The 12,929-nt window shown below is 42.8% G+C and overlaps 1 protein-coding gene across 1 annotated transcript in view; it reads left to right on the top strand.

The window, feature by feature from the left end:
- Nucleotides 1–12,929, top strand: part of LOC122563930 (multidrug and toxin extrusion protein 2-like) — a 45,769-nt gene that overhangs the window by 31,125 nt on the left and 1,715 nt on the right. The window contains exons 12-16 of the mRNA XM_043718199.1: nt 7,390–7,465; nt 7,568–7,637; nt 9,616–9,748; nt 11,127–11,221; nt 12,291–12,372. Of these exons, the coding sequence (XP_043574134.1) occupies nt 7,390–7,465; nt 7,568–7,637; nt 9,616–9,748; nt 11,127–11,221; nt 12,291–12,372 (456 nt within the window). The remainder of the gene's footprint in view (nt 1–7,389; nt 7,466–7,567; nt 7,638–9,615; nt 9,749–11,126; nt 11,222–12,290; nt 12,373–12,929) is intronic.

A 12,929-nucleotide genomic window follows, 5' to 3' on the forward strand; every position in this document is an offset into this window, starting at 1 on the left:
AATTCTGGTCTCCTTCCTATTGGAAAGATATTGTGAAACTTGAAAGGGTTCAGAAAAGATTTACAAGGATGTTGCCAGGGTTGGAGGATCTGAGCTACATGGAGAGGCTGAGCAGGCTGGGGCTGTTTTCCCTGGAGTGTCGGAGACTGAGGGGTGACCTTATAGAGGTTTACAAAATTATGAGGGGTAGGGATGGGATAAATAGACAAAGTCTTTTCCCTGGGGTCGGAGAGTCCAGAACTAGAGGGCATAGGTTTAGGGTGAGAGGAGAAAGATATAAAAGAGACCTAAGGGATAACTTTTTCACGCAGAGGGTGGTACGTGTATGGAATGAGCTGCCAGAGGATGTGGTGGAGATTGGTACAATTTCAACATTTAAGAGGCATTTGGATGGGTATATGAATAGGAAGGGTTTGGAGGGATATGGGCCGGGTGCTGGCAGGTGGGACTAGATTGGGTTGGGATATCTGGTCAGCATGGACGGGTTGGACCGAAGGGTCTGTTTCCATGCTGTGCATTTCTATGACTCTAAGAAGAGAGCGAGCTGTAGTCACCTTCCTAACCATGGACTGCAGTGATCTGCCCACTCTGTCCTCTCATTCCACCAGATATATGCACATTCAGCACACGTAGCTCCTTCCTGTAATTATGTGTTAAAAGTGTCCGTCACTTTTGAGATTAAAGTTTGCCTCCCCTTTGTCTTTTTTTGAGATAATAGTCTAGTATTAAAGCTAGACTGTTAATCCGGTAACTCAACCTAGGGACCTGCATCTGAATCCCACCATGGCAGCTGGTGGAATTTAAGTTAGATAAAAACCTGGAATTAATAGTCTAATGAAACAGTTGTTGATTGTCAGTAAAATCCGGCTGGTTCATTGCCCTTTGAGAAGGAAATGTGTCTTTTCCCGGTCTGGCCTATGTTTGACTCCAGACCCACAGCAATGTGGATGATTCTTAACTGCCCTCTGGACTTTTAGAGATGGGTAATAAAAGCCACATCCTGTGTATGAATAAATTAAAACTATTGTATTAGGTAATTTGAATCATTATTTGTCAGGACATCATAGAGTCATAGAGGTGTACAGCACAGAAACGGACCCTTCAGTCCAACTCCTCCATGCTGAGCAGATATCCTAAATCAATATAGTCCCATTTGCCAACATTTGGCCGATATTTCCTTTCAAACCCTTCCTAGTTATATGCCCTTTCGGGTATCCTTTAAATTGTACCAGCCTCCACCAATTCCTCTGGCAGCTCATTCCATACACACACCACCCTCTGTGTGCCCTTTAGCTCCCTTTTATATCTTATCCCTCTCACCTTAAACCTATGCCCTATAGTTTTGGACTCCCTCACCCCTGGGCAAAGACCTTGGCTATTCACCCTATCCATGCCCTCATGATTTTATAAACCTGTATAAGGTCACCCCGCAGCCTCCGATGTTCCAGGGAAAACAGCCCCAGCCTGTTCAGCCTCTCCCTATAGCACAAATCCTCCAACCCTGGCAACATCCTTGTAAATCTTTTCTGAATCCTTTCAAGTTTGACAACATCCTTCCTCTAGCAGGGAGACTAGAATTGAATGCAGGATTCCAAAAGTGGCTTAACCACAAGTCCTGTACAGCCACAACATGTCCTGCCAACCCCTGTACTCAATGCACTGACCAATAAAGGCAAGCATACCAAATGCTGCCTTTGCTGCCTGAGAGGAGATTTGATAGATGTGTTTAAAACCCTGAAGGGTTGAGACAAATTGGCCTCTTTCTGTTCAACTTGACAACCAGGCAACTCAAGTACGGATTATTTGTTTAATGGAGCCAATGGAAGGAAAATTAGCTGTGTCAATCTAAGGCTACACACTGCGAGGTGCCATAAGTTTCCAGCTTTTATAGATAGAGTAATAGTGATGTACAGCACGGAAACAGACCCTTCAGTCCAACCCGTCCATGCCGACCAGATATCCCAACCCAATCTAGTCCCACCCGCCAGCACCCGGGCCATATCCCTCCAAATCATTCCTATTCACATATTCATCCAGGTGCCTTTTAAATATTGCAATTGTTCCAACCTCCACCACTTCCTCTGGCAGCTCATTCCATACCTGCTCCACCCTCTGTGTGAAAAAGCTGCCCCTTAGGTCCATTTTATATCTTTCCCCTCTCACCTTAAACCTATGCCTTCTAGTTCTGGACTCCCCCACCCCAAGGAAAAGACTTGGTCTATTTATCCTATCCATGCCCCTCATGATTTTATAAACCTCTATAAGGTCACTCCTCAACTTCCGACGCTCCAGGAAAGCAGCCCCAGCCTATTCAGCCTCTCCCTGTAGCTCAAACCCTCCAACCCGGCAACATCCTTGTAAATCTTATCTGAACCGTTTCAAGTTTCACAACATTCTTCCAATAGGAAGGAGACCAGAACTGCACACGATATTCCAAATAACAAGTGACGGTGTAAATTGACTAAAGAATTAAAATGTGTGTTGACCTGATGTCGTGGTGATAGTTTACTCATTTCCCACAGTACATACAACAAGCATTGTTTGTGTTTACCCAAGGCTTTCATTATCTTTGCTGATTATATGGCCTAGTTATCGCCCTATTCTGTCTTAGTCGCTCCCTGCATTTTTCACCTTCCCCTTCTTTTAGTATTCACATCCCTTTATCCTGTTTCTGTACCCTGCTTTATCCCAGTTTACTTTTTAAACACTTGTGGCTGAAATTTTAACTAAGAGCTAACTTAAACTGATTCAACCACCATTGACTAACCTGCCCTTTGATAAATGTTCTCCCAAAAGAGGGGTGGAGCCATGTTATCATTGCCTGGTAGACAATAGGTGCAGGAGTAGGCCATTCTGTCCTTCGAGCCAGCACCACCATTCATTATGATCATGGCTGATCATCCTCAATCAGTATCCTGTTCCTGCCTTATCCCCATAACCCTTGATTCCACTTTTGTCCCAGTTATCATTTGCACAATGCTCAGGTCTGATCTGAGCACCACACAGATAAGCCAATATTGGAAATGGTGTAAATGATCACATCTCTCTCAAAATCACCAACACCATTCCATATTCTGCTGCTGGTCTCAGAGGCAGACAAGATTTTTGAAGTCTCAGCTCCTTTTCATGACTCATTGATGCAGTGGTGATGGCGGATGGGGGTATGGTTTGATACTCTCATGAGCAACGATGTCAAAGTCTTGACCTAGTGTTTTGCGCAATGTCCCTGACAGTAGTTGGGGACTGGAATGTCAGGCCATTCTTTCCCAGGAGCCATTTTGCCATTTTTCCTGCCTTCAGTGTGTCGAGTAACGTGCTGTAGGTTGTGAGCAAATCACCACCTAATAAAAGCAAAATACTGCAGATGGTGGAAATCTGAAACAAACACAGAATGCTGAAGAAACTAAATAGGTCTGGCAGCAAAAAGAAAAACCCATACTGTCAGACCTGCTGAGTTTCTCCAGCATTCTATCTTTTTGTCCCAGTTACTACAGGTTGGTTATGGTTAACTCTATAAAACAAAATCTGTTTTCAACTGTGACTAATGCTCCTCATGACTTTTTTCCTTTCACATCAATATAGGTGCATGTGTCACTAATTAAGGTTATTTTATAAGGTCCGATCCATTTTAGCACAAATCCTAATCCAGTGCAACCTTTACAAAGACTTTTACAACCTTTACATAGCTGTCTTTTCGGTTTCTCAGCCTGTTCTCTTGCTGCCTCTACTTCCACATTGTGTATAATCTGCTGATCCCAAACATTTTGTCTCAGTCTGTGCAGTTCCTTGTAGAGGTCTCTCTCAAATTGTTTCACTCTATCATGGGTCCTTGTTATAAGTCACAACATCCTCTGGCAATGCATCACTCTTCTTGTCTTTAGCTCTTATGGAGTGAATCTAGTTGCTCCACATTGCCCAGAGATCCATTCGGATACTGGGCAGTAAATCTAGCCATCCCTGCTCTGCCTTCTGGATGACTTTATTTACCACACTCTCTAATGTTCTATTCATTCGCTCTGCCATCTCCAAACTCTGCAGAAGGAGACATAAAACTTTTGTTTATTCAGAGTAACATAGCTTCCTTCATTGCTCATTGTCAAATATGCTCCTGGATCTGAATCTATCTGTAATAGTGTTGTAGGGATCTACCGTGCTTGGTAAAAACAATAACTGCAGATGCTGGAAACCAGATTCTGGAGTAGAGTGGTGCTGGAAAAGCCCAGCAATTCAGGCAGCATCTGAGGAGCTGGAAAATCGATGTTTCGGGCAAAAGCCCTTCATCAGGAATACATGCTTGAGTTACAGTAATGGTTCAGCAGTCTTGGCCAGACAGTAGGCATTCCCTGAGTAGGTGGGAGAGGTCCCATGAAAACGATTTGTAACTTCTTTGATGGCCCTTTGGTCTGGGTTGACAAGACCTAGTGGCCCTGACTGGTCTTCCTGGGTTGTATTAGGCACATACCTAGTATTGCTGACAGTGTTTTGCCATGTCTTTTCCCATTCTTTGCCCCACCTCATGTGCCCATCCTCCCCAGCATGACGTCACTCCCATGGTGTGCATTTCCATGCTACAGAAATGTAGAAATTCAGAGCAGGCGTAGGTCATCTGACCCTGCTCTGCCATTCAGTATGATCATGGCAGATTATCCAACTCGGTCCCCTGTTCCTGCCTTCCCCCCCATTCCCGCTGATCCCTTAACCTGAAGAACTATATTTAGCTGCTTCTTGAAAACATTAAATATTTAGGTCTGGTGAATTCCACAGGCTTACCACTCTCTTGATGAAGACATTTCTCCTGATCTCAGTCCTCAATGGCCTACCCCTCTCCTTAGACAGTGATCTCTAGTTCTAGACTCCCGAGGAACATCCTTTTCGTATTTAGCTGTCTGGTTCTGTTAGAGTTTTATATGTTACTGTCAGAGAGCACCCCCCCATCCCCACACTCCCCACTTTATTCTTCTGCATTCCAGTGTTTTTAGTCCTAACCAATACTGTCTGTTTGCACACATCACTCCTGCCATCCCAAGAATCAGCCTGGCAAACCTTTGTTGCACTTCCCGCATAGACACAAGATCCTCCTTGTAAAGATTAAAGTGTATGCATTACTCCAGGTGTGTTCTCACCAAGGGCCTGTACATTCTCATAAGGTTATGCTGAATGCGGGCTGGTGCTACCACCTTTTACTCTTCACCAGATACTATTGGCAGCGCCTTTTACTGGTCCCTATTCTTCCCATCACTATGGTTGCTTTCTGTATCCCTATGTAAATTGACCATGTTCATCTCCTCTGGTCCAATTGTTGCTGCTGCCACCTGGTGCACGGAGTCTGTTCCAGCTGCTGCCTATTGATTACTTACTTGAATAAGGACCATTCCCTCTGGTGTGCCTTAACCTTTATCACTGCTTTCTCTCTATTGGTAGTCTAGTATCTTCACTGATTCCTGAATTACCATTTCATGCTGTATGTGACGTAGTCCTGTTTAACCCCATGCTACTGTATAATCAAGAAGTACCCCAAAAATGTAGCTCTTGTCAGTGTCAATGGTAGCCCATTGAGTCACCAAGCTAAGGACCCTGGGATATGTCATCCTGGCCAATCATAACCTGCTAGCTCTAGGAGTCTGCAGCACCAGTGCCTCTGGTACAGCACCTGCCTTCCCAGTCACCTAACTCCCAGGGGAGGAGCAACAGTGAAAGGGGTTAGGGGTTGGTAGTGGAATGGGGTGGGGGTCAGTTCCCGCAAGACAGTGAGAGTCCAGGATCGTATGTGAGAGCACAGTGGCAGCTGCCCGCAGCCAATCCCCTACCCTGTGTCTGTGCTCTCCATTGTGCATAAGTTATTGAAGACTGCTGTCCCCATCTCGGGTGAACTGACGTGCAGCCCCCACAGGTTTACCATAAGAAACTACAGAAGGTGATGTGCACAGCCCAGACCATCACAGAAGCCAACCTTCTGTCCATGGACTCCACTTACACGGCTCGCTGCCATGGAAAGGTTGTTGACATCATCAAAGTCCCCTCCCACCCCAGTAATACTCTCCTACAACCTCTTCCATCAGGTAGAAGATACAGAAGGTTGAACATACACACCAATAGTTTCAAGAACAGCTGCTTCCCTGCCGTTATTAGACTGATGAATGGGCCTCTCTAACTTCAAATAATGCTGATCTTGCTCATGTTAATCTTGCCTAGTGTACCCTGTGTGATGTAACCTGTTTGCCTCTGTCCAAGGTTTTTTTTCACCCTGTGATCTGTATGTCCTCTCTCTGATCTGCTTGTACTGCTTGTAAACAAAGCTTTTCATGGTACTTAGGTACATGTGACAATAAATCAAATCAACTCAATCAATAGACAGGTCTGCATCCTGGAGTGAGAATTGCAGCTCCAGTTGGAATAGGCCCTTGTGTGGTCTTTGATTGACTACTTGAGGGTCTTGGCTGCATAGGTTCCCCATGGAACTTGCATGAAAGAGCAGTGAACCCTTCTGTTAATTAAACCAAACACCCAGAAAAGCTCACCTTGTCTCATAATCTGTTAAAGTATGAGTGACCGAGAACTCCCAAATTCCACTATTTAAAAGAAATAATATCAATTTATTTTTTAACTCTTAGCATTAACGTTATAAACATGTATTCACAACTCTCAGCTCCCCTTTTTCTTAACTGCTTATTATCTGCCTCCAACTTTCTAACAATATGCTGTTCCAATAAAACACTTTAAAATTACATCAACTGAATTTCAAAACCACACAGCCACTATCATCTTCTGTGACTTTACTCTTCCAGCTGCTGAATTTTCTGGGTCGTCGTCTTTTTTTTTTTACTGCGAGCATGTTTCATATGAAAAGGTACCTTTGATAGAGAGGGTTTCCTAATTTCTTGCATCTACCTCGATGGCAGTTTCTCTCTCTCTCATTTCCAAAATGTCTACATTTTTATATCACATTGGTTCAATGTTGACAAAACGATAAATTGAAACACGATTGGGTTTTAGTATCCTGGGGCATAATTTAAACTGATTGGTTAAATTTGAATTGTTGTCAAAACAGTAATCCAAACTCAGGTATCCATTTCACAGCCAAATGTTACATATTTTCAATTTCCAGTACACTCTGGGACTGCCATCTAGTCATATCACACAGGTGCTTGTGATCTTTCAGTTCTCTCTCTCTCTCAAAAGTACAGTACACATCTTCAACCTCATAACAAAGAGTTGGGAATTTTCCATACCAGCCAACTACTTCCTTCACTGCTTTGATCCTGGAAGATTTCACCCTTGTCAAACTGTAGCTCAAGTGTTATAGATTGTAGGAGATTTAAACAGATTAACTTTTTTGAATATTTTGCGCCATGTTTTAATTAGCTATTTCATGTGGCTCTGTTCCAACAGGGTGCTGTGCTTTGCTGATCTCTCTGATACTGGCAGCAATAAAGGACGTGGTGGGTTATATCTTTACCACTGACAAGTCAGTAAAAGGAAAATTTTACAACCTGTAAAAACATGTTTGTGAGATTTTACAGAATTTACAAATGCCTCAGCCCTGACGTGCACCTCTTTCTTTCTCTAGAGAAATTATTCGATTGGTCGCACAACTAGATCCTTTAATTGCTACTTACCATTTTTTTGATGCCATGACTGTAAGTACATTTTAATGTTTCAAGCTGCAAGTTGGTTATTTATCAAAGATTTAGGACATGGGTTTCTTTGTATCCCATTTCCTGGTCAAAACATTTACAAGATAAAGGCAGGTTGCATTTGTTGAAAATGGCTCTGAAGGAGTTGATATCCATGCCCAATCTGATGATGTTGTCCATTCTTTGGGTAGAGATAGTCAAATCCTGAATGAGTGCCTGAAGGAAGCAGATGCAGATATTTTTTACTCCATTCAAACATGTGATGACACATGGCTAGGGAAGATGGTACTTGAACCTGTGACTTGAGACCCCTGAGGAAGGAATGCCCCTACTGTGGTACAAGAACCATCTAACGTTAGCCTGGGGTTCTAGGTGACTAGTCCATTGACATCACTACTATACCCACACATCCAAAGAGTCCTATAAATAAATCTGCCAATGAAGTTGATGTAAATTGTGCTTGTTGCTATCCTACAATAAACTAACTTGTTAATGAGGCCAATTTGCCTTTTCCATGTCGACGTGTTGGCAGTTTCTCCTCTGTGGTAATTTGACAGGTCCAAGACTTAGGTTAGAAAACGCAGGACTGATGGCAGCAAACTCCAAAACCAGAATACCACATGCTTGTGTGGCATCAGAAGACACAGTCACATTAACACGGACTGTTGTCCAGCTTATACCATGCCAACTAGACATGATATCTTGGATCTTCCTAACATGTAACCCTTCTATCATGGGTTAAGCCTTCAGCTTTTTCAAGGTTTCTTATTTTGAAAGTGTTGAAATGTGGCAACTTTCTTTGTTTATTAAGCCATAAATGAAGTTTAAAAAATTGTTCAAAATGCTGGAAGTGTTGTGAACAGAGCACTTGCATTTGACCTGATGAACGAAATGCAGATGAAACTGTAGTGTTTTGACTTTCTTGTTATTTCATTCAGTACAAACTGAAGAAATGGTAGAATGAGCCTTGAGGTTTTGCCAGTGTCTGTGAGTATAGCCATCTCCTTGTAGCCATTTTGATTCTGAGTTTGTACTTGTGGCTCCTTAGAACTGAGATCCATGGGGTCGTATTGTGTCCGTGCTTTATTTCTCCTCGCTGTCATGTTGGTGCTAGAGACAGGCACAGTGTATGAGGTGTCTGCATCAGAGGAATTAAAACAATCAACTGACCAGGGTGGGAGTGATTGATAATTGGATAGATGTTTTTTGTTTGCGATTCTAGCCTTTTGTCATGTGCAAAGCAATGTAGAATCTGATCTGTTACTTCACGGCCCTGGAGCTGAGAAAACTCTCCAGGAACACTTGTTTGTTGCTTTAATTTTTTTTCCCAGTTCTGAATCATATTACAGTGTGATCATCACTAATGCATTGGTGAACCGTATGATGAGGTTGAGATTCACGCTAGATCCCTACAGAGGAGGGGAATTACTTGCAGAGTTTACAGTTTGTGTGTCAGCAAAACCATTCCCATTTGAGAAGTCTGTACTCCCCTCATAGATGGATTGTTTCTGATTCCACTCCCTCTTTTAGCTTGATCATCATCTTTGGTGAAAATAACAGGAAATGTATCACATTCCAATGTTTGCATCATTGTCCTGCTCCAGCTGACCTTGTGACTGAAGCAGATTTTGGTGCAGGGTTGAGGGATTCCGTGTGTGGCCCCTCAGTGGTTAGAGCCAAAGTCTCAATCTTGTAAACAAAGTCCAGATCTGTCCCCAGTGAGGCACTGCCGAGGCTGGGGTTGTATCAACGTTTTTCTGATGATATAGTCCGCATTTGATGAGATTAAATTTGGGGCAAGAATTCAGCAAATTAATATCAAAAGGGTTATCTAACTTTTAGTTAACATGAATTTAACAGCGTGTACGGGTGTAAGCCACACCTAACTAGCTATGTACTTCAGGTAGGGATACCTGAAGTTTGTAACATCAGCACTCTTGAAAGCTATACTGTTAATATATTGCATTTGTCTGCCTTACAGTGTGTGAGTGCTGGAATAGTAATAGGATCTGGGAAACAGAAACTCGGAGCCATTGTCAATCTAATTGTGTTCTACGCAGTCGGTTATCCTATTGGAATATCACTGATGTTTGCAGCTAAACTTGGCATCATTGGTAGGATTTTATTTTGAATATGCTATAATGTTGTTATCTGAAAGTCCTGTTGCCTGACTTTAAATTGGCAGGACTCCATGAGGGGGTAAAGGCATAGGCAGAGTGGATATTGAAAGCATGTTTCCCCTAGCTGTGGGATCAGAATAAACTAAAAGGCCATTTTGGACTGAGGAGAGAGGCAATTTTTTACAATTTTGTGATGAGTCATTAGAATTTCCCAAATGCCTATTGAAGTCAATCATTCATTTGAAGATACTGGTTTTCTAGTTAACAACATCAAGGGATAATATGGGAATATGCCATTGTTGTAGAAGCTGTGATCTAGAATGGCAATAGGCAGGAGGGGCTGAATGGCCTCCTCCTCTTCAAATATTCCCATGATTGAAATACAGAGCAATTGGATCCTTTGGTCAGGATTGATTAGTTCATTTCCGCTCGATCAACAGTGTCGGTGCTACAATTGATGAATGCGCCATTGGGTGGAGTGAGTGAAAAGGTTTGTCCACTGCAGGTCATGATCCTGTGTACGCTCTGGACTTGATGTTCAGGTGGATGACCAGAACTCTGAATTCTGAAGTTTTTGAGAGATTATCAACCTGAAACCCTAAACTTGTTTCTTTCTCCAATCCACTGAGTGCTTTCAGCGCCTTCGATTTTATTTTCAGATTTCAGTATCTGCAGTATTTTGTTTCTGTATGCTTCACTGATTGAAGACCCTGCCAACACTCTGTTCCTAGACTTACACCAGACCATGATTACTGCAGTGTCTATGAATCCGAAATAGCAACCTGGAGCTTCAGTTCACATCTCAATCTATCAAATTGTGATAACATATCTCATTGAATTTAGAATCATAGAATAGAATCCCTACAGTGTGGAAGCAGACCACTCAGCTCATTGAGTGGACTCTGAGCCTCCAAAGAGCATCCCGCCCAGACTGACCCCCATCCCCATAACCCTGCATTTCCCAAATGCCTGGGCAATTTCCCATGGCCAATCCACCTGACTTGCACATCTTTGGAAAGTGGGAGGAAACCAGAGTGCCCAGAAGAAACCCAGGTGGACACTGGGAGAATGGGCAACCCACACAAACAGTCGCCCGAGGCTGGAATCAAACCAGAGTCCCTGGGACTGTGAGACAGCAGTGCTAACCACTGAGCCACACACTCTGGTTAACGCTTGATGGCTCCGGAATGGGTCAGACTATTGCGATGGAAGAATATGAGTCATTTTGTGGTGGAAATTGAATATGTCAGAGGATGCCAGACCACTGCAGCTTTGTGAGAACAAATGTCTGTGATAATTCAAGAAGGCAAGGGGTGAAAGTCCCAGAAAGGATTATGTTTTTGTTTATTAAAGTCAAACTGTGTGCTTGCAGGTCTGTGGTCTGGGATGTTCATCGCTGTCATTGTGCAAGTGATCTTCTTTCAGATAGTGATCTTTAAAATGAACTGGAAGAAAGCATCTGATCAGGTATGAGCACCTAAAGAGAATTAGATACTCCATAACCTTTGAATAACAAATCTGTTTTTCTTTGTTATCCTGCTTACTCCCTTGTTTCTCCCTTCTCATGTACAACAACCCAGTCAAATGTCCGATGTGCCCCCCACATGGTCAGTGAAGTCCTCCCCATTTGAGCTTAGTCAAGCATTTGGTGATGTGTCTCAGAATTCCAGGGAAAAAACTCCCAATCTGCCTCTGTTTGCTCTACTTGTTCCTCGAAATGGAAAGCTTGCAGCGCACTCCAGGAACCTAAGCAGAAAAGCCATGTTGACTGCTATTGCAATACTGAGGGGTGTGCTACATGGTCAGAGGTGCTGACGTTTGGATGAGTAATTAACAAGACCCTGCCTGGTCCCTCGGGTGTTGAAGGTCCAGTAGACACTAATTTGAAGAGGAGCACGGGAGTTCTGATACATCCTTGAATCCTGCCATTCAGAATAAAACTCAATAATAAATAGATTAAATAATATGTTCATTTCCAAGCCAGTTGTCAAGAAATCCCAACCATGTCACTTCTTTAGTCGCTGTGGCATTTGCAATTAAATTCACCCAGGCTGGCAGACACCTCGTTACCAGTAACTGGAAACTCTAACTGCAGAGTACGTTGAGATGGAAATGTCAGCTGATGTGCAATATCAGCTACTCATCAAGTTAACGGAACTGATGACAGGTCACATAGAGAGCCTTGGGGTGTTTGATGGCATAGCACCACGACATACTGTTTTTGTCACTTGTTTATACCAATTGCAGTCGTAGTTCTACCTTTTGCCTGAAAGGGTAAAGGAACCAGATTCAAAGGCTTTCAAAAGAATATTAGATGAATGTTTCAAAGGGAACAATTTGCAGGGTTTTGTGGGAATGCATAAGGGCAAATTGGCCAACCCTGGCAAACACACTGAATCATTCTGTGATTCTAACAACTTTTGATAGTTTCCAAAATAATGTACACAAGGAATAGGTTTTCTTTTTGTGCGAGTAGTACTCCCTATTGTAGGTACTGCCCACGTTTTTAATGAAAGTCTTGTGCTTTATTTTAAAGGCTCAGGTTAATGCGGGTGTGAAAAATGACATGGACTCCACAAACAGCCCCTCTGATGGTCAAACTGAAAATATTTTGCCAGGTACCACATTTTACCTTCGCTTTAAATTGTGTTCCACCTAACAAGTGTGTGCGTCTCTGAACCATTTAAACCCGAGGTCCATTTCTCTATAGCAGGCTGTAATTTTGCTATATGGAACACAAAAAGTAATTTAAAGATATATTTTGAAGTTGAAAAACATTTTCTGGAGTAATTGTGTTGCAATAAAATAGCTTATTAACATTGTTTAAATTATTATATGAAACTGGGTCTCCAATTAATCCAAGGTTTGATTCAAGAGAATTTCAGAATGGTGTCTGCCTGGAGGGGGACGGTGCTAGTAGCTACATCTATGCTTTACAAATAGATGTAGCTACTAGAAACGCACTTCTGGCAGAAAAACCAGGATGACTGACCTTTGGTCTTTCAGCCTTTGAATTGAACCAAAGGCAACGATTGCAAGGAATCATCCCGGTATCCATTGGTAACACATGATGCTGCATGGCTCCCACCAACGGTAGTTTTCATTCTTGGTTTGCCTGGAGTGTCGGAGGCTGAGGGGTGACCTTATAGAGGTTTACAAAATTATGAGGGGCATG

The sequence above is a fragment of the Chiloscyllium plagiosum genome, chromosome 28 (genome assembly GCF_004010195.1).
Source record: "Chiloscyllium plagiosum isolate BGI_BamShark_2017 chromosome 28, ASM401019v2, whole genome shotgun sequence".
NCBI lineage: Eukaryota > Metazoa > Chordata > Chondrichthyes > Orectolobiformes > Hemiscylliidae > Chiloscyllium > Chiloscyllium plagiosum.